General features: G+C 44.1%; 2 protein-coding genes and 1 long non-coding RNA gene across 5 annotated transcripts in view; 1 reads left to right on the top strand and 2 right to left on the bottom strand.

Annotated features, from left to right (window-relative positions):
• yrk (Yes-related kinase) overlaps positions 1–3,003 on the bottom strand; it is a 94,147-nt gene extending 91,144 nt beyond the window's left edge. Inside the window, exon 1 of the mRNA XM_079522879.1 lies at positions 2,726–3,003. The gene's annotated coding sequence lies outside the window, so the exon portion shown is untranslated. The remainder of the gene's footprint in view (positions 1–2,725) is intronic.
• A 3,455-nt stretch (positions 3,004–6,458) lies between these two features.
• LOC306937813 lies at positions 6,459–8,962 on the top strand. Its single transcript, XR_013791659.1, has 2 exons — positions 6,459–8,582; positions 8,772–8,962. It is a non-coding gene; the product is annotated as an uncharacterized lncRNA (long non-coding RNA).
• Positions 8,573–22,436, bottom strand: part of sesn2 (sestrin 2) — a 65,157-nt gene continuing 51,293 nt past the window's right edge. For all 3 annotated transcript variants that reach the window (XM_079521781.1, XM_079521782.1, XM_079521783.1), the window contains 6 exons: positions 20,721–20,853; positions 19,789–19,904; positions 17,130–17,213; positions 12,988–13,094; positions 12,186–12,330; positions 8,573–9,543 (listed from right to left, as the gene is read on the bottom strand). In XM_079521781.1, the coding sequence (XP_079377907.1) occupies positions 9,457–9,543; positions 12,186–12,330; positions 12,988–13,094; positions 17,130–17,213; positions 19,789–19,904; positions 20,721–20,853 (672 nt within the window). In that variant the 3' untranslated portion in view covers positions 8,573–9,456. The remainder of the gene's footprint in view (positions 9,544–12,185; positions 12,331–12,987; positions 13,095–17,129; positions 17,214–19,788; positions 19,905–20,720; positions 20,854–22,436) is intronic.

Below are 22,436 nucleotides of genomic sequence, written 5' to 3'. Positions count from 1 at the left end.
ACTCAGTTCACACGGGTGTGATTTTTAAATCTATTTATTGCGTTTCGTTCTATATTTATTGGTCTAAAATATGAAGAGAGTGGAAGTGTCGTTATAATCTGACACTAAAAACTCTCTCACGCAACAAAACAAAACTTCCCTTTTATTTGACACTCTCCGTGTTGCCCAACAGTCATTTGCGGCCAAATGTAACTTCCAACATTGCATATAAACCAGTTTAGTAGCACTTAAACCATTCTGGGCGGGAACCCCTGTTGGTGTTTATTATGTTATACTTTAGCTATTGAAAAATAGCAGATCTACAAGCTCGTAGCGCGGCACCGAGTGCCGCGCTACGAGCTTGTAGGTCTGCTATTTTTGAAAAAAATCGTGAAAATGTGGCCCAAATGTTTGAATAAATATTCTTTCAGAGCCAACAGTTTTTAACTCAAATCGTTGCTTCTTGGGGGGTGCCTGCCTGGAACAACATATTTTCAGATGGGTGGTCGGCGGCCAATTACATATATTTTTGGGCGTCCTTGACATGGAATATTGAGCACCACTGACATAGAAACATGAGGTTTTTCAGAAAACTGTCAGGATTTAGAAGTCATTTTGTAGAATCGTCCTCAGGTGTAAATGGGTCAAACGCCTATACTGCATAATTCAGTGGTTCCCAAACCATTTCCCCAAAATGACGCTCATTAGACTCCGGACCCCCCGTTTGAAAATATATGCCAAGGACCCCCATATAAGAGACGATGTTTACAGCTCTAGGAGTTCAACGACCCTCAGTTTGATATGCAATAGGCTACGGACCCCCATTTAATGGCATTTCTATCTCTGGGACCCCCAATTTATATTGTAAAATTCAATGTTAATTTGAACTCTGAGGGTGTACAAATGGAACCAAATGGACCCGTTCCATTTGTACACTCTCAGAGTTACAGACCCATAAGGGTCCATTTGGTTCCAAACTATCATTTAGCTGGGTACCCCCTGGAAATCCCTCAAGGACCGCTGGGGGTCCCCGGACCCCACTAAAGCTCAAAACCTGACGCAAAGCGTTGGATGATTTTGAATTTGAATCTTGAAAAGCAACAGTTTTGGACACATTAGGTTTCCTTCCACCAGACAGAGTAGACAATATTCTCTAGTTCTAGTTGACAGGCAGGCACCAGGGGTGTTCCTCAGGGCTGTATCATAGGTCCGCTTAGCATTTCCTTTCACACACCACCGAAAATCTATCTACGGCCGATCTACAAGCTCACAACACAACGCCTCACGCGCTATGATGCAACGTGAACTCAGATTTGTAGATCTGCTATTTCTCACCAAACACTCTCTCCTATGACATTTTAGTTCAGAAATCAGGGGTGCAGGGTTAGTTTAGACTAGTCATTGGTTAGACATGGGTTAAGGTTAGGTTTAGGTGTGCTGCCCTGTGGGAGGTTAGGTTTAGGGGGGTGCATACTTAGTTTAGACTAGTCATTGGTTAGACATGGGTTAAGGTTAGGTTTAGGTGTGCTGCCCCGTGGGAGGTTAGGTTTCTGGTTTAAGGACTTCAGTGTTTTGTACCATACTATTGTATGAGTACCGAACAAAGAATGTTTGCTTTCGCTTTGTTTCGCTTTTGTTTCTTTGTTGAAGAAGAGTCTGGGCAATTAGGGTGAGGGTTTGAGATAGGCTGTAGTTGTAGGACTAATGACTGGTCTAACCAATGACTAGTCTAAACCAAAAACGGTCTAAACTAAGTACTGCACCCCAAAATCACATTTTCACACAACGGGAAACTATAGTGGGCAGATTGTTGACAGAAAACTACAGTTAAAAACAAGCCCTTTTTTTTTTACAATCCTATTCATCCAACTATTCATCCAACTATTCATCCATAGCTACTTCCCTTATGATAACTAAAGAACAATGAAACAATAACAACACAAACCTAGAGTCGAGTAACGATCATGGACGCAAAAAATACAATTTTCAGAACAATAAGCAATAAAAACATTAAAAGGTTAGGCTTGGGTTAATATACAGGAGGAGGAAGCTGGACATTATCTTAGGCTACCACCAGGGTGTGAATTCATATTTAGAAACCAAAATGGACCCTATACAGTCCAGTACAGAAAGGTTTTATGGGGGTCCTGGAAAAATAAAATAAATAAATAAATAAATAAATAAATAAATAAATAAATAAATAAATAAATAAATAAATAAATAAATAAATAAATAAATAAATAAATAAATAAATAAAATAAATAAAATAAATAAAATAAATAAAATAAATAAAATAAATAAAATAAATAAAATAAATAAAATAAATAAAATAAATAAAATAAATAAAATAAATAAATAAAATAAATAAATAAGTGCTGACTTATTCAAACTGGAAAAAGTATGACATTTTAGGATTGGATCTAAAAAAAATAGCAGATCTACAAGCTCACATCATGTGCAGAACTGCAAAGTTGTAGTAAGTAGGCCAAACATTTCTGAAAAATCTTGAAAGTGTTTGAAAGGTTTTGATGAATAATCTTCCCTGTTTTATACAAGATTGTGTGTGTGTGTGTGTGTGTGGGGGGGGGGGGGGGGGGGGGGAATCCACGGACAAATACCAATTTGGAGGTCGATGACATCATGAAAAAGTTTGAGAACCAACTGACTTTCTTCTTACTTATTTTTAGACCAGAATAATTAGTAAACGGACATCATAAATAAATGATGATTGATCTTTCTTACTCACCAGGCAGTGAATCAGGTGCAGACAGACAGAGAGGGTCTCCTCCGGGTCGCTCTTAGCCGGCTGGAGGTGTATGATCTGCGGCTAGTGGAGTGGGACGGTGTCCGGTGTTCTGGACGCTGGACGGACGGAGGGGTTGCAGCACCGCCTCGCACACACACACACACACACACACACACACTACACACACACAGCCAGTGCGCGCAGAGCACCGTGCACGCGCGCTGTCCGGAAGGGTTGGATTAATGACATGCACGAGGGCGCGGGAGCGCGCACCCATGGGCCGGCCACTCTGAGTCTGACTCTTAATTTATTCTCTCTCTCACTTTTATAAACCATATATTTAAAACTTCTGGGAACTCAGATTTAGTCAGTTTGGTGTTAATGTGCAAACTTTAAACGTAGCCATAAAGTTGTATCTTTAATAATTGTGAATTTATAATGATAATTATCACAAAACTATCAGTTAAACTATCAGTTAACTGATAGTTTAGTCAGAAATTAGAATGGATAAAATACATCCGAGTCTAAAAATAATAGCTATTCATAAATGATAATAAATGTCACATTCAGATGAACACTTACTTTTAAACCATCTTATGCTATAATTATAAACTCATGATAAACAATTTAATTAGCCTATGTTTTTTATTATTGGAGGCGGGCTATTAGATTATAGGTGCCTATTAAAAGATGACTGACAGACAATATAAACCAGACATGTAAATTAATTAGGCCTAATTAACACATCAGCAAGCTGCAAGATGATAAATTTAAAATATATATAAATAAATACACCTAGGCGTGTGTGTGTGTGTGTGTGTGTGTTGGCTGGGGTTTCCTGCTCTGGTATAGGTTTGAAATTAAAACACCTCCATCCACCCACGGGATTATAACGAATAGCAAGTGCACAAAACGTGTTCGAAATAGAAATGGTGCGACAACAAACAAACACACCACATGTATGATGTAGGCCGGGCCCTATGTCTTTCTTTAGTCACTTAGTAGGCCTAGGCCTACGCGTGTGCATTTTTGATAAAGAAAACACCAATTTGTGGTTCTTCTTAAACCCTAAAATCGTCACAGAATACTCAATAGTCGAGAGAAGAATCCCACCACCACCACAACAAGCCATGTGTGTTTGTGTTGAGTGAACGTTTCCCTGCGGCTGCTCATAATCATCTCACCTTGGAAGATGTGACGTGTTTCCTCCTCATCTAATGCCAATGAGTAGGTCTTTGTCGACATCTGGTGGACACTCTGTGTCAATGATTCTCAAATCGTTTAATTTCAAGGACCCCATAGTTTGCTTGCCTTTAGGCCAGTTTTCTGGTTCTTCCCCAGCCCCCCCCCCCCCCCCCCCCAGGCCCAGGGGACCTCATGGTGGTTTCCAGGGGGGTCCCCAGCTAAATGTGTTAATCTAGCATCATCATTTGAACCACTTAATCTATATTTTATAAGTTGGATATCAACAAAATAGGATATAAAAGCTTGTGTAGTATAGTAAAGTACACACATATTCTCTTCTGGGGTTCCCTCGAACCAAAGCTTTTCAGATGGGGGTCCGCAGCCAAATACACACATCAGTTTGTCTTTGTATGGAGTATTGTATTGTATCGAGTTGTGCTTAAATTGTACTGTAATTCTGCAAACTGTTAATACATATTTCAATCAATCAATCAATTAATTTTGGGTTCCTCGACATGAAAACCTTTGAGAACCAGCGATTTAGGCCAGTGACCGCCATAACAGAGTAGTACGAGACGAGTACCTATCTCTAATATGTGATTTCCAATATATTTGAAATATATTATATATTGAAATGGGAATATTAAATGTGTATGTACAACTTGAGAAAGCCCAGAGGGGCGAAACGTTGTTGTAGGTTGAAATAAAAAGGACGGGAGCAGAATTATATCGTGTGGACATTCTACTTTTTCTTCCAATACTTACTCCGATACAATTACTTTACTTTTCTATTGGCACACGTGTGGAAATATGAATACTTTGTCCTCACATTTTGGATGTGCTACCCTTTTTGGATTTATTATTTTTATTCCTACTTTTTGATGAAATGTATATCGTTCTGAAAACGCAGAGGCACATGGCCACATGCAAATACCATGTTATCTACTGGATCACCATGGAAACAACCCTCAGCACCCACACACGCCTTTTTAGTTTAGGGATAAGGGGTTTAGCGGTGAGGAAAATGGAGCCTATAATCTTTGATCACACCACACACACAGGGCTCCATCTTGATCACACCACACACATAGGGCTCCATCTTGATCACACCACACACATAGGGCTCCATCTTGATCACACCACACACATAGGGCTCCATCTTGATCACACCACACACATAGGGCTCCATCTTGATCACACCACACACATAGGGCTCCATCTTGATCACACCACACACATAGGGCTCCATCTTGATCACACCACACACATAGGGCTCCATCTTGATCACACCACACACATAGGGCTCCATCTTGATCACACCACACACATAGGGCTCCATCTTGATCACACCACACACATAGGGCTCCATCTTGATCACACCACACACACATAGGGCTCCATCTTCACACCACACACATAGGGCTCCATCTTGGTCACACCACACACATAGGGCTCCATCTTGATCACACCACACACATAGGGCTCCATCTTCACACCACACACATAGGGCTCCATCTTCACACCACACAAATAGGGCTCCATCTTGATCACACCACACACATAGGGCTCCATCTTCACACCACACACATAGGGCTCCATCTTGATCACACCACACACATAGGGCTCCATCTTCACACCACACACATAGGGCTCCATCTTCACACCACACACATAGGGCTCCATCTTGATCGCACCACACACATAGGGCTCCATCTTGATCACACCACACACATAGGGCTCCATCTTGATCACACCACACACATAGGGCTCCATCTTGATCACACCACACACATAGGGCTCCATCTTCACACCACACACATAGGGCTCCATCTTCACACCACACACATAGGGCTCCATCTTGATCACACCACACACATAGGGCTCCATCTTGATCACACCACACACATAGGGCTCCATCTTGATCACACCACACACATAGGGCTCCATCTTGATCACACCACACACATAGGGCTCCATCTTGATCACACCACACACATAGGGCTCCATCTTCACACCACACACATAGGGCTCCATCTTGATCACACCACACACATAGGGCTCCATCTTCACACCACACACATAGGGCTCCATCTTCACACCACACACATAGGGCTCCATCTTCACACCACACACATAGGGCTCCATCTTCACACCACACACACATAGGGCTCCATCTTCACACCACACACACATAGGGCTCCATCTTCACACCACACACATAGGGCTCCATCTTGCGCCACCCCTTACCCCTTATCCCTAAACCTATTTGCTATTTTTTTACTATTTTAAAACATTTAAAAATAGTTCAACTAGCCAATCTACATCGACACGTCGTTAGCTTGTAGATCAGCTATTTGTACTATTTTAAAATGTTTTAAAATAGTAAAAAATGGCAAAATAAGTTGAGATAAGGGGGTAAGGGGTGAGCACAAGATATAGGGCCTAATCTTTGACACTCTTTTTGCAGTCCAACATTGGTAAACACAATTACAAAAATACAGTTTTCAAAACAAACAAAAACACCCTGAAATGCCTTCTTGATTTTTGATAACAAAATAGTTTTTTATTGCATACAAAAATACCAGTTTCGTTTAGCTTTTTTCCCCCCTCATCTCTCACATCACACACACACAGGAGAGATTCAGCTTCAATGCTACAGATATAAGGAGAAAAACGGAGGCCAAAACGCTAGGCTAGGCATGTCCACAGAAATGATATGATCCATGAGGAAAGTCCCATTCAACCAGAGACGACAACAACAACATCAACAACCTCAATAACAATAACAACAACAGCAAAATACTGAGAGGAAAAACAGTTTTGGGGAATATGAACAACAACAGGTCAATCAGTCTGTAATTGTTACTTTCCAGGATTCAAATTCAAAAGTAGCACGATCTTTACAAGCTCAAAACAGATTATGCTACCATCGATTCTTTTTTTGTGTGACGCTGTAGTATGATGAAGTACAGTTGGAGGCCATCGATATTGTCCTTTTCTTTTTGCTGAGGTTTGCGTGATCTGCGCAAAAGGACAGTTAACCCATTTTGGGCGGGAACCCCTTTTGGTGTTTTAAACATTGTTATAATTTAGCTATTGAAAAATAGCAGATCTACAAGCTCATAGCGCGCCACCGAGTGGCGCGCTACGAGCTTGTAGGTCTGCTATTTTTGAAAAATCGTGAAAATATTTATTTCAGAAAACTGGAGGATTTAGAAGGATTTTTTTTAATTTTGAGGTCAGGCCTAAATGGGTCAAATGATAAGGGACAATATCGGTGGCACCCAACTGTACCTTCGGTGCTTTTTTGTGTGACGCTGTAGTATGATGAAGTAGGGTGTTACATTACAGGAGAAAACAAACCTACACAAAGGGCAATGCACCCTCTTAGCATCGGCATTGTACCTCAAATTCACTTCCATATCCTCTTATCTCCATATTTTAACTTTGTGTTTTTTTCGTAAATCAATGTCCTACTTGATCACGCTACAGCGTCACTCAAAAAGCATGAAAAGTAGCAGCCATTTGTGATGCTTTGTCATATAAATCCTGGAAATAAACAGTTTGGGACATAATCGGTTCCACCCGACAGACGATATTTTCTCCACCTCCGACATTGTTTTTTTTGCAGATTCATCAGAGGTTGTTTTAAACTAATCCCCCCATCATCTACACGTGATATGTAACAAAAACATTGTGCTTTTCCTGTCTGGAACCGTCCGTACATACATTCTTGGGGGAAAAAAATACTTCCAAGCTGGTGCCTTTTGGGAACATAGGCGAACATTTTCTCTTTTAATCTCTCCCAAACTAGCAAACGTGATATAGCCGATCTACAAGCTCACAACGCGCTGTGAGCTTCAGCGCGTCGGCGCGTTGTGAGCTTGTAGATTGTCGATTTTCGCTTTTTTTGAGAATTACTTCAAAAAAAAAAAAAGTGCTTGCTTGATTTTTTTTTCTTTCTGAAATGACACTTGCCTGGTAAGGTAAATTGGTCGCGTTATGAAACGTGTGAGATTCACGTTTCCCCAATGTGAATTCACGAAAAATTGGGTCTCGCTATGAAACACGTGAAATTCACGTTTCACAATTGTGAATTCAAAATGACACCGGGATTGTTTACCAGGCAAAAATGGCCAGCAGGCCAAACTCCATCCATCCACCATCCTACATACATACATACATACATACAGTACCTGACCTGGTGCCTGCGTTTGCGGCTGTTTGCTGTCAACAACAACAACAATAACAAACACCCTGAAGCTCAAGTGGAGAGAGAGAAGTGGGAGGAGAGGTCTTAGAACTCTGACCAACATGTTCAGTGGGAGGAGAGGTCTTAGAACTCTGACCAACATGTTCAGTGGGAGGAGAGGTCTTAGAACTCTGACCAACATGTTCAGTGGGAGGAGAGGTCTTAGAACTCTGACCAACATGTTCAGTGGGAGGAGAGGTCTTAGAACTCTGACCAACATGTTCAGTGGGAGGAGGTCTTAGAACTCTGACCAACATGTTCAGTGAGAGGTCTTAGAACTCTGACCAACATGTTCAGTGGGAGGAGAGGTCTTAGAACTCTGACCAACATGTTCAGTGGGAGGAGAGGTCTTAGAACTCTGACCAACATGTTCAGTGGGAGGAGAGGTCTTAGAACTCTGACCAACATGTTCAGTGGGAGGTCTTAGAACTCTGACCAACATGTTCAGTGGGAGGAGAGGTCTTAGAACTCTGACCAACATGTTCAGTGGGAGGAGGTCTTAGAACTCTGACCAACATGTTCAGTGGGAGGAGGTCTTAGAACTCTGACCAACATGTTCAGTGGGAGGAGGTCTTAGAACTCTGACCAACATGTTCAGTGGGAGGAGAGGTCTTAGAACTCTGACCAACATGTTCAGTGCAAAACAGTAACGAGAAGAAGGGGGTTGGCTTTTTTTTCTCTCTTCTCTTCCCTCTTTTTTTAATTTTAAATACCCCTCCCACCCCAAATAAAATACAAAATAAAATAAATCACACATGTACAACATCGATTATCCTTTTTTAGGACATTCAGAACAGAAACATTCACTAGTGTGTGTGTGTGTGTGTGTGTGTGTGTGTGTGTGTGTGTGACTGTGTGTGCGTGACTGTGTGTGCGTGACTGTGTGTGTACGTGACTGTGTGTGTGTGTGTGTGTGTGTGTGTGTGTGTGTGACTGTGTGTGTGTCTGTCTGTGTGTGTGTGTGTGCATGACTGTGTGTCTGTGCGTGACTGTGTGTGCGACTGTGTGTGTGTGTTTATGTAGTGTCATGCCTTACGCTCTGGTGCAAAACAGCTGGCTCAGGAACAGCATTTAAATACGTGTGTGTGCGTGTGAGCATGTGAGCATGTGCGCGTGCGTGCGTGCGTGCGTGCGTGCGTGCGTGTGTATGTGCATGCGTGCGTGCGTGCGTGTGTGTATGTGCATGCGTGCGTGCGTGTGTGTATGTGCATGCGTGCGTGTGTGTGTGTGCGTGCGTGCGTGTGTGTATGTGCATGCGTGCGTGTGTGTGTGTGCGTGCGTGCGTATGCGTGCGTCATCTCATGTAATGTGTGATGGCTCTCAGGGTGTAGAGGAGGGCAGCTTGCAGCCGGGCTTCCAGGACGATGATGTTGGCGTGAATCTGTGGAGAAGGACACTAGGGGTCAGTATGTTTATGGATCTGTTGGGAGAAGGACACTAGTGGTCAGTATGTTTATGGATCTGTTGGGAGAAGGACACTAGTGGTCAGTATGTTTATGGATCTGTTGGGAGAAGGACACTAGCGGTCAGTATGTTTATGGATCTGTTGGGAGAAGGACACTAGTGGTCAGTATGTTTATGGATCTGTTGGGAGAAGGACACTAGCGGTCAGTATGTTTATGGATCTGTTGGGAGAAGGACACTAGCGGTCAGTATGTTTATGGATCTGTTGGGAGAAGGACACTAGTGGTCAGTATGTTTATGGATCTGTTGGGAGAAGGACACTAGTGGTCAGTATGTTTATGGATCTGTTGGGAGAAGGACACTAGTGGTCAGTATGTTTATGGATCTGTTGGGAGAAGGACACTAGCGGTCAGTATGTTTATGGATCTGTTGGGAGAAGGACACTAGCGGTCAGTATGTTTATGGATCTGTTGGGAGAAGGACACTAGCGGTCAGTATGTTTATGGATCTGTTGGGAGAAGGACACTAGCGGTCAGTATGTTTATGGATCTGTTGGGAGAAGGACACTAGCGGTCAGTATTAGTTTATCTTTAAAATTCCTTGTTATTCATGTCCTCACTGTACTGCTATTATTCTAATGTTTTATGCCTTGCTTTTCTTTTCTTTACTCCGTTGCTCTGTAAAGCACTTTGAACTGCATTTCATGTCATGAAAGGTGCTATAAAAAAAAGGAATTATTATTATTATTAAAACGGAAGTCACTGACACTCAGTCCTAAGCACCGGGCGATGCCCTGCACATCAGAAATACTGACCACCAAGCCACTTAAAACATCTCCGTTTCTCTGTCAGCTCAATACAACCAGTGAATACTTCTCCTTTCTGGTCAACTGGAGAAAAAAAAAATCCAAAAAACAACTACAACGTGAGCTAGCCAGAAGAGGACCAGAAGAAAAGCACATAATTCATAGCCGTGTTTAAATGGCTGCACTGGCTACGTGGTCGGCTTTAGAAAGCTGATTTTAATTAAGATGTTTTATTGCTCAATAAATGACTTAATGATCTCACTCCCGATTATATATCTGATATGGTATTAACCCATATAGACCTGTTGCAACCTATACATTTGTATACCTTTCAATCCGGGAGCTACCGTTGTGTCTCATCAGTTTGTTGCTGTACTAGGGCTTTAAGTAACTAGTCGACTATTCAACTAGTCGACTAGTAAATCCACTAGTTGACCTCGTTGGTACTAGTTGACTAGTTGATAAGAAAAGAAAAAAGGCTTTTTTTGAAGGTTTTCATAAAACCTTAGGTTAGGTTTTAAAAAGAAGGCGTTTTAAGAATCGGCCTTAGGTCTAAATGGGTTAAGCATTACTTCCCTATGTTTAGATTGTTTTTATACAAAACAAAAATACATAAAATTATAAATGTCTTCTCGTGGGTATCGTCTATAGAAAAGAATACCAGCACTCACGTAGTATCCTGGAAGGATTAAAGTTTTATTTAGTTTCCCCCCAGCAGCAAACAACAGTCAGGACGTTTCGGCCCGAGAGCCTTCTTCAGCGTAAATCTAGAGAACACTATGTAGGTGTCACTTATAAAGAGGACCTAGGTGTCACGCACATAGCGGTCCGGGTGCACCACGGTGTCACTTATAAAGAGGACCTAGGTGTCACACACATAGCGGTCCGGGTGCACCACGGTGTCACTTATAAAGAGGACCTAGGTGTCACGCACATGGCGGTCTGGGTGCACCCAAGGACTGTCTAAAGAGGATGAGACGCGAAGACCGTACGGGCGACGCCATGTTGCTTATGGTGCTCCATGGAAGGAAATAAACATGCGCAATGGGCTATATGCAGCCAACACTTCCGTGTTCAGCTTCCTTGGTCTCAACTGCGCATGTTTCTTTCCTTCCATGGAGCACCATAAGCAACATGGCGTCGCCCGTACGGTCTTCGCGTCTCGTCCTCTTTAGACAGTCCTTGGGTGCACCACGGTGTCACTTATAAAGAGGACCTAGGTGTCACGCACATAGCAGTCCGGGTGCACCTCAAGTTATCTCAGTTTACCTCATACAAGACATCATAATTTTGCTGTTACATAGTTATTTTCTACTACAAGAAGCATGGTACTTATTTATAAGTGACACCTACACAGTGTTCTCTAGATTTACGCTGAAGAAGGCTCTCGGGCCGAAACGTCCTGACTGTTTGCTGCTGGGGGGAAACTAAATAAAACTTTAATCCTTCCAGGAGACTACGTGAGTGCTGGTATTCTTTTCTATAGACTGTATCTTCCAGAACCGTGCACCCGTGACACTATGACGTGGAAATACTCAACCGAGTGCTTGCTTTTGCTTTCTTCTTCTCGTGGGTATCGGGTCGTACCTTCTCAGAGTGTCTGAAGTGTCTCCAGAAGCCTATATAGAATTATACATGTCTTCTCGTGGGTATCGGGTCGTACCTTCTCAGAGTGTCTGAAGTGTCTCCAGAAGCCCATATAGAATTATACATGTCTTCTCGTGGGTATCGGGTCGTACCTTCTCAGAGTGTCTGAAGTGTCTCCAGAAGCCTATATATAATTATACATGTCTTCTCGTGGGTATCGGCCGTACCTTCTCAGAGTGTCTGAAGTGCCTCCAGAAGCCGTGGTAGACTCTTGCGGTCGTCTGCTCGGGGTGACAGGCCACCGTCTTCACGAACACCTTCAGGGAGCGCTCCAGCAGCACGTTCACCTCGCCGTAGTCGTAATCGTCGTAGCTGCGTACGGTACGCACACATTTAACATCGTTATTTGGCGTTCACATTTTAGACCCGAGGTAGATTCTACAAATGTCTTCTAAATCGTGGACAGTTTTTTGAAAATGTCAGTGGTTCTCAAACATTTTCATGTCAAGGACCCCCAGAATTATATGTAATTGGCCACCGAACATTACAGAGGCTTCCAAATATGAACACAACTAGTTTACATTTGTAAACAAAGTTGTACAATAGCATCTTTAAGACGTTAGCAATTTAAGTAGTTAAGGAAGGCATCACAATGATTTTAACCACTTTATCCATTTATATGTTGGCTATTCAAAGAGCGGATCGACAAGCTCACAGCGCATTTTTTAAACATTTTAATTCCTTTTTGTCCCCCATAATGGTAATGGTGTGTATATAGCGCTTTTCTCCCAAGCACCTTACAATGTACTTCACATTCACCGATTCACACAGACATTCAACACACCGATGAAACCATGCAAGGCACCAACCTGCTCATCGGGAGCGGTTAGGGGGGTTCAGTGTCTTGCTCAAGGACACTTGTGTCCTTGAGCAAGACACTGAACCCTACATTGCCTCCAATGAGTTGGTCAGTGTGAGCTCGCCACCATTGGTGTGTGAATGTGGGAAGTGAGGACGCTGGACACTAACCGGATGCCATAGAGACAGTGGATGTAGTTCCACAGAGCTTTCCTCAGAGTGTGGGTGTCAACGCCTTCATGCATCGCCATCCTGTGGTACGTCATGGTAATGGCAATCTGGAGAGAGAGAAAGAGAAAGGAGAGAGAGAGAGAGAGAGAGAGAGAGAGAGAGAGCGGATTCAGCCTGGTCGTCAATAATAGCAATCCCGCTGCTCCAATTCCGTACGTTTCAGGGGAGATATTGAGCGTATGAGCTTCAGGCAGTGCTACTCGTCAACTACTGTAGTTCCAGTTAGGCTTTCTATAGCTTCCATTTTAACAGAACTAGGGCATTCACTTCTAGTCATTTGTACTAGTTGCCTAGTTGACTAGGCAACTAGTACACTTGGGGGGACTTGGGTGGGAAATAAATATTTGTACATTGGTGACTAATACTATAATCTACCTGATCTTGAGGCCTACAAAATTCTTTATCAACTAGTACCAACAAGGTCGACTAGTGGATTCACTAGTCGACTAGTTGAATAGTCCATTTTGGGCGGGAACCGCTTTGGGTGTTTTAAACATTATGTTATAATTTAGCTATTGAAAAATAGCAGATCTACAAGCTCATAGCGCGCCACTCGGTGGCGCGCTATGAGCTTGTAGATCTGCTATTTTTGAAAAATCGTGAAAATGTGACACAAATCTTTGAATATATATTCTTTCAGAGCCAACGTTTTTAACTCAAATCTTTGCTTCTGGGGGGGGGGTCCCTGGAACAACATATTTTCAGATGGGGGTCGGCGGCCAATTACATATATTTGTGGGTGTCCTTGACATGAAACTGTTTGAGAACCACTGATATAGAAACATGGGTTTTTCAGAAAACTGTCAGGATTTAGAAGACATTTGTAGAATCGTCCTCAGGTCAAAATTGGTTAAAGCCCTAATTTGAACAGGAAACACTAATCGGCGACCCAGCTGAACAAAACAAACACACTTATGGTAAACTGAACAGGAAACTGTGTATGGTAACTTCTGGGAAACCAGTTATCAACAGAGCCTGAAGAAAAGCATCAAAAAGCTAAAACGCCAACATGTTTCGCCTCACAAGGGAGTCTTCATCAGGGCAAGGATGGTAAATAAAATGGTGGATGGTGCCTTTATATAGCGCCTTTATCCAAGGCGCTTTACAGAGATTGTGCATTACATTCACCCATTCACACACACATTCATACACCGATTGGCAGCGGAAACCATGCAAGGCACCAACTAGCACATCGGGAGCAATTAGGGGTTCAGTGTCTTGCTCAAGGACACTTCGACAGTAACTCTAGGGGAGCCTGGGTTTGAACTGGCAACCCTGCGGTTACCATCCGGCCACTCTACCCCTGAGCCACCGCCGCCGATCAGGGTATACTTGCGCTGATGAATCTGATTGAAGCACCAGCCTACTTTTTAAACTTTTCTGCAACTCCATTGAGCACCTAGTGGAACAAACTCCCACTGTACCTTCCACAGGCAGCCTCTGTAGACATTTTTAAAGCACAGCTCAAGACCCACTTCTACACCCTTGCTTTTAATTGATTTGTTTTTTTTGTTTTTTTGTTATTCATGTCCTCACTGTACTGCATTACTGCTCTTGTTTTTTAATGTTTATGCCTTGCTTTTCTTTCTTTTTTTTCTCCATTGCTCTGTAAAGCACTTTGAGCTGCATTTCATGTCATGAAAGGTGCTATACAAATAAAGTTTTATTATTATTATTATTAGTTGATTTTCTCTCTTTGTTTTTCTCCGCTTTGCAATCAACAGATAGATAGATAGAATACTTTATTGGCAGTTTAAGAAAAATTACAGAAAATGACATCATTTTAAAAAACGCCAAATGGATTTAGTCACAAAAAAGCCTTTGCTTGTTTCCATTGTGGTCCACTTTGTTCCATTGTGGTCCAGCCTATTGTATTAACCCATTTAGGCCTGACGTCAAAATTTAAAAAAAAATGTCTTCTAAATCCTGAAAGTTTTCTGAAATAACTATATTCCTATATCAGTGGTGCTGAATATTTCATGTCAAGGACCCCAAAAAATATATGTAATTGGCCACCGACCCCCATCTGAAAATATGTAGTTCCAGGGACCCCCCCCCCAGAAGCAAAGATTTGAGTTAAAAACGTTCACTCTGAAAGAAAATATATTCAAATATTTGCACCACACTTTCACGATTTTTCAAAAATAGCAGACCTACAAGCTCATAGCGCGGCACTCGGTGGCGCGCTATGAGCTTGTAGATCTGCTATTTTTCAATAGCTAAAGCATAATGTAATGCTTAAAACACCAAAAGGGGTTCCTAAATGCCCAAAATGGGTTAATACAACAGATCCTATTGTATTAACATACTCCACTACCATAACAGACAACAGGCAAAAACAACGTTTCACTCGTTTTGATAAGCTCCAGATAGATAGCGGCAAGTGCCAGTGTTTTTTTTAATCACCGCCATCGCTCCGACTCCCGTTTCTAAACCCACAGCAGCGGAACAACCTGGACCTCCGCCAGCGGCCCGTTGGTTTATCGCCTAGTCAGGCGATTAGATTAGGAGTGTTGTCCGATTAGCCCCGTGTCAGCGCTTTGGCAACGCTAATGACCGTTAACTGCTAATGAGTGAAAGGTGACGGGAGAGACCGGGCCAAAGACTGTTATCCCATTCTGGGCGGGAACCCCTTTTGGTGTTTTAAGCATTATGTTATACTTTAGCTATTGAAAAAATAGCAGATCTACAAGCTCATAGCGCGGCACCGAGTGCCGCGCTACGAGCTTGTAGGTCTGCTATTTTTTGAGAAATGGTGAAAATGTGGCGCAAATCTTTGAATACATACTTTTAGAGCGAACGTTTTTTAACTCAAATCTTTACTTCTGGGACGTCCCTGGAACAACATATTTTCAGATGGGGCGTCCGCGGCCAAATACAGATCATTCTGGGGGTCCTTGACATGGAAAAGGTTGAGCACCACTGACATAGAAACATAGGGTTTTTCAGAAAACCGTTTTAGAAGACATTTGTAGAATCTTTTCTCAGGTCTAATTGGGTTAATTTAGGAAGATAGTCCATCCCGATTGGAGCCCCTAGAGGCGACGTGGTGGTGGTACACAAATCCTACAAATGGTCACATTTTGAAGTGGGCAAATCTCGGTTACTGATCCCATGAGTGTGTGTTGCTGGAGAAGGGTTGTTAATAAGGCAGATTTTCTCCTGATTTGTCGCTCTGAAAAAAGCCATTTTAGGATGAAAATCTTGGGAATATTGTGTGGCTTGTTCTGACACTCGGGTCTAATATTTACATGCGCAAGCAGAGCGTGCAAGTACTGCGATCGGCTGGGCATGTATGTATGTATGTATGTATGTATGTATGTATGTATGTATGTATGTACAGTATGTATGTATGTATGTATGTATGTATGTATGTATGTATGTATGTACAGTATGTATGTATGTATGTATGTATGTACAGTATGTATGTATGTATGTACGTACGTATGTATGTATGTATGTATGTATGTATGTATGTATGTATGTATGTATGTATGTATGTATGTATGTATGTATGTATGTCGGCGTCCTCTCTTGTTTAACACATTTTGACCTGAGATCAGATTCTAAAAATGTCTTCTACATCCTGACAGTTTTCTGAAAAAGCTATGTTTCTATGTCAGTGGTTCTTCGGTTTTTCAAAAATAGGAGACCTACAAGCTCATAGCGCGCCACTCGGTGGCGCGCTACGAGCTTGTAGATCTGCTATTTTTCAATAGCTAAAGTTTAACGTAACGCTTAAAACACCAAAAGGGGTTCCCGCCCAGAATGGGTTAAGACCGTAGCCTATGGTTACGTTACCATCAACAGCCAATAAGGGACCACCATTCTTGGCGACGTAACTAAGGTACGTTTCGAGGTTGGTATAAGGTCAATAACGGATTCCAGTATTCCTGGTGATGCCAGTAGTGAGCACACCTCATGGCGCGCACTGCTTGTGCACAAGTAGGCCATGCATGGCCTACTTGTGCGCAAGGCGCAAGTTGGCGAGACCTATTTACTCAAATCCGAAGAGGATTCCATGCTCGCGTCTTGGACCAGGCTCAGGAGACACTAGGGTTCACTAAGGTTTAAAAACGTACCTGGAACTTTTCGTCTAGCAGCTGACCCATGTCTGGGAGGAGTCTGTTGACCAGAGAGTAGCCATGGTCCTCCCAGGAGTAGTCCTGCGCACACACGCACACACACACACACACACACACACACACACACACACACACACACACACACACACACACACACACACACACACACACACACACACACACACACACACACACACACACACACACACACACACACACACACACACACACACACACACACACACACACACACACACACACACACACACACACACACACACGCGCACACGCGCACACGTACACACACAGAAATAACATGAATAACCATTTTGTGTATCCTCTACCAATATCTACTTTCATTATTACCATCACTGTGTGTTACGTGTTTAACATTTAATTTGAAAGAAGAATAAACTAACTAAACTAAACAAAAAAACGTGAAAATGTGGCACTAATATTTGAATATATATTCTTTCAGAGCGAACGTTTTTAACTCAAATCTTTGCTTCTGGGAGGTCCCTGGAACTACATATTTTCAGATGGGGGTCGGTGGCCAATTACATATATTTTTGGGGGTCCTTGACATGAAAATGTTTGAGAACCACTGACACAGAAACATTGGGTTTTTCAGAAAACTGTCAGGATTTAGAAGACATTTGTAGAATCTTTTCTCAGGTCTAAATGGGTTAAGGCCCTCAAGGACCACCGCCGGTCCCTCAAGGACCACCGCCGGTCCCTCAAGGACCACCGCCGGTCCCTCAAGGACCACCGCCGGTCCCTCAAGGACCACCGCCGGTCCCTCAAGGACCACCGCCGGTCCCTCAAGGACCACCGCCGGTCCCTCAAGGACCACCGCTGGTCCCTCAAGGACCACTGGTCCCTCAAGGACCACCGCTGGTCCCTCAAGGACCACTGGTCCCTCAAGGACCACTGCTGGTCCCTCAAGGACCACTGCCGGTCCCTCAAGGACCACCGCTGGTCCCTCAAGGACCACCGCCGGTCCCTCAAGGACCACCGCCGGTCCCTCAAGGACCACCGCTGGTCCCTCAAGGACCACTGGTCCCTCAAGGACCACTGCCGGTCCCTCAAGGACCACTGCCGGTCCCTCAAGGACCACTGGTCCCTCAAGGACCACTGCTCCCTCAAGGACCACTGCCGGTCCCTCAAGGACCACTGCCGGTCCCTCAAGGACCACTGCCGGTCCCTCAAGGACCACTGCCGGTCCCTCAAGGACCACTGCCGGTCCCTCAAGGACCACTGCCGGTCCCTCAAGGACCACTGCCGGTCCCTCAAGGACCACTGCTGGTCCCTCAAGGACCACTGGTACCTGAAGGACCACCGCTGGTCCCTCAAGGACCACTGCTGGTCCCTCAAGGACCACTGGTACCTGAAGGACCACCGCTGGTCCCTCAAGGACCACCGCTGGTCCCTCAAGGACCACTGCTCCCTCAAGGACCACTGCTGGTCCCTCAAGGACCACTGCCGGTCCCTCAAGGACCACTGCCGGTCCCTCAAGGACCACTGCCGGTCCCTCAAGGACCACTGCCGGTCCCTCAAGGACCACTGCCGGTCCCTCAAGGACCACTGCCGGTCCCTCAAGGACCACTGCCGGTCCCTCAAGGACCACTGCCGGTCCCTCAAGGACCACTGCCGGTCCCTCAAGGACCACTGCTGGTCCCTCAAGGACCACTGGTACCTGAAGGACCACTGGTACCTGAAGGACCACTGGTACCTGAAGGACCACTGCCGGTCCCTCAAGGACCACTGCCGGTCCCTCAAGGACCACTGGTACCTGAAGGACCACTGGTACCTGAAGGACCACTGGTACCTGAAGGACCACTGGTACCTGAAGGACCACTGGTACCTGAAGGACCACTGCCGGTCCCTCAAGGACCACTGCCGGTCCCTCAAGGACCACTGGTACCTGAAGGACCACTGGTACCTGAAGGACCACTGGTACCTGAAGGACCACTGGTACCTGAAGGACCACTGGTACCTGAAGGACCACTGGTACCTGAAGGACCACTGGTACCTGAAGGACCACTGCCGGTCCCTCAAGGACCACTGCCGGTCCCTCAAGGACCACTGGTACCTGAAGGACCACTGGTACCTGAAGGACCACTGGTACCTGAAGGACCACTGGTACCTGAAGGACCACTGGTACCTGAAGGACCACTGGTACCTGAAGGACCACTGGTACCTGAAGGACCACTGCCGGTCCCTCAAGGACCACTGCCGGTCCCTCAAGGACCACTGGTACCTGAAGGACCACTGGTACCTGAAGGACCACTGGTACCTGAAGGACCACTGGTACCTGAAGGACCACTGGTACCTGAAGGACCACTGCCGGTCCCTCAAGGACCACTGGTACCTCAAGTTGAGGGGGTTATCTCTCCTAATGGTACCAACATCAACACAGCATGGAATTGTGGACAACATCTCATCCAATGATAACAAAATATTCTTTAGTTTTGTGTCTGAGAGAGAGAGTCAACAAATGGTGGTTCGGGACGGAGGCTCAAATGCTGAATAAATGATTAATAACCTCGATATGAAAAGGTGTTGAAAACCACTGATAGAGCATATTTATATAACGTAATTATACATAATGGTAAACATACAAGCCCACAGGGGCGTGGCTCTGTGATGTCATTACCTGGGCTCTCATGGTGGGCGGAGCCTGTTCTCCTCTGGGCGCAAAGTCCTCGTAGCTGAACTCTGGATTCTCCACCAATCGTAAGACCAGGTCGGGAGGCGCTCCACGCACAACCGCTATATACGCACACACACGCACGCACACACACACACACGCACGCAGACACACACACAATATTAGGGTGATCAATGAATGTAAACATCAGATCATTGATTTCACACACACACACACACACACACACACACACACACACACACACACACACACACACACACACACACACACACACACACACACACACACACACACACACACACACACACACACACACACACACACACACACACACAGTTGTTTTCGTCGACTAAAACGAAAAATGTTCGTCGACTACCTTTTTTCACTGACGAAAACTAAATGGAAACTAAATGAAAACTAAGCTATGATGACTAAATATATTGACGATTTCGTCAAACAAATAAAAACTAGACTAAAACGTTAGGAAGGGAGTTCAAGGGACTAGTGGACAAGAGATCCAGTATGAGTCATTTTACACTTGGTTGCATGCTGAAAATAGCAGATCTACAAGCTCACAGCGCGTCGCAGCGTGACGCGTTGTGAGCTTGTAGGTCGACTATTTTCAGCAAGTGTAAAATCAGTCATTACGACGGCATAAAAGGCCCGACAAAATACATTTTAGTCGACTAAATCAACTGTAGATTTAGTCGACTAAATCTAGACTAAATACTAACACATTCCAGGTGACTAAAACTAAATGAAAGCTATTCAAGAGACTATGACCGCCAAAAACACACACACACACACACACACACACACACACACACACACACACACACACACACACACACACACACACACACACACACACACACACACACACACACACACACACACACACACACACACACACACACCTGTAGGTATGCTCTCGCTCCTCTGCCTCTCGAAGCGCGTGAGCATCTCTTCCTGTGTGCATTCTTCCTCCTGTTGCTGCAGCTCCACCATCCTCTTCATCAGCACCTCCACCTCCATGCCCCCATCCACCAGCTGGGGGAGAGGGAGAGAGAGAGGAAGAGAGGGAGAGAGAGAGATGGAGTTGGAAAAAGCAGTTTCTTTCATTCAAGAAAGTGTTTCATCCATTTAAAATGGTGAAAACATAAACATAGTAATCACCTCCTCCCCAAACAAAATGCTACACATCTATCTACGCGTGGCTCAGGGCTCAGTGGCCGGGTGGTAAGTTCGATCATCTGGTATGACCAGAGGCCCGTGGTTACCTTGTGCTGCCACTTGGGGCCGCCAAAACACCCCAGTGCAGGTTTAACCCATTTAGACCAGACATCGAAATAAATAAAATCCTGACAGTTTTCTGAAATACCTATGTTTCTGTATAATATTTCATGCCAAGGACCCCCAGAATGATATGTAATTGGCCGCTGACCCCCATCTGAAAATATGTTCCAGGAACCCCCGAGAAGCAAAGATTTGAGTTAAAAACGTTCGCTCTGAAAGAATTTATTCAAAGATTTGTGCGACATTTTCACGATTTTTTTGAAAAATAGCAGATCTACAAGCTCTATGAGCTTGTATATCTGCTATTTTTCAATAGCTAAAGTATAACATAATGCTTAAAACACCAAAAGGGGTTCCCGCCCAGAATGCGTTAAACCTTACCCCAGTGGTTGCTCAAACATCTTCATCTCAAGGACCCTCAAATGGACCCTTCGCTAAACCCCACCCCTAAATGCCAATCCAAGTAGTTTAGCAACCGTTGCTAAGGATGGCAAGCTTTCTTCCCCTCATAGCCGTCAGGGTTATTTTGCATGGCTGTGTTGTTGAACAGAACACATACAGTTGGAGGCCATCGATATTGTCCTTTTCTTTTTGCTGAGGTTTGCGTGATCTGCGCAAAAGGACAGTTAACCCATTTTGGGCGGGAACCCCTTTTGGTGTTTTAAACATTATGTTATAATTTAGCTATTGAAAAATAGCAGATCTACAAGCTCATAGCGCGCCACCGAGTGGCGCGCTACGAGCTTGTAGGTCTGCTATTTTTGAAAAATCGTGAAAATATTTATTTCAGAAAACTGGAGGATTTAGAAGGATTTTTTAAAATTTTGAGGTCAGGCCTAAATGGGTCAAATGATAAGGGACAATATCGGTGGCACCCAACTGTACACAGCTTAGTGTCGGGAAAGTTACACGACTGACCCACCCAGGTGATGGCAATAATACTAATCACACGTGCGTTAAATTAAAACAACCGTGCGTTAAATGACTCCTGTCGGACGTTATAGTTGATCGAGTTGGACACTGTTTATCCCTCTAACATTTCCTTGTATTTCTAGTTCATTGAAAAAATGTCATGCACATTTTTCCAGTGCAAAATAAATGGTAAATGGTGCATTTATATAGCGCCTTTATCCAAGGCGCTATACATAGATTGTGCATTACATTCACCCATTCACACACACATTCACACACCGATGGTGGTGGAAACCATGCAAGGCACCAACCAGCACATCAGGAGCAACTAGAAAAAGTGCCCTTCTGGGCACAGGTCTCCACCAGGAGGATAGGACTGTGTGAGATGTTTGGCAAAATGTTTAGGAGTAATATAAACATGTTTG

Source organism: Electrona antarctica (assembly GCF_951216825.1).
Source record: "Electrona antarctica genome assembly, chromosome: 15".
In the NCBI taxonomy this organism is placed as follows: Eukaryota; Metazoa; Chordata; class Actinopteri; order Myctophiformes; family Myctophidae; genus Electrona; species Electrona antarctica.
Note: the sequence above shows the minus strand (reverse complement) of the source record. Positions and strands in the feature narration are given on the sequence as shown.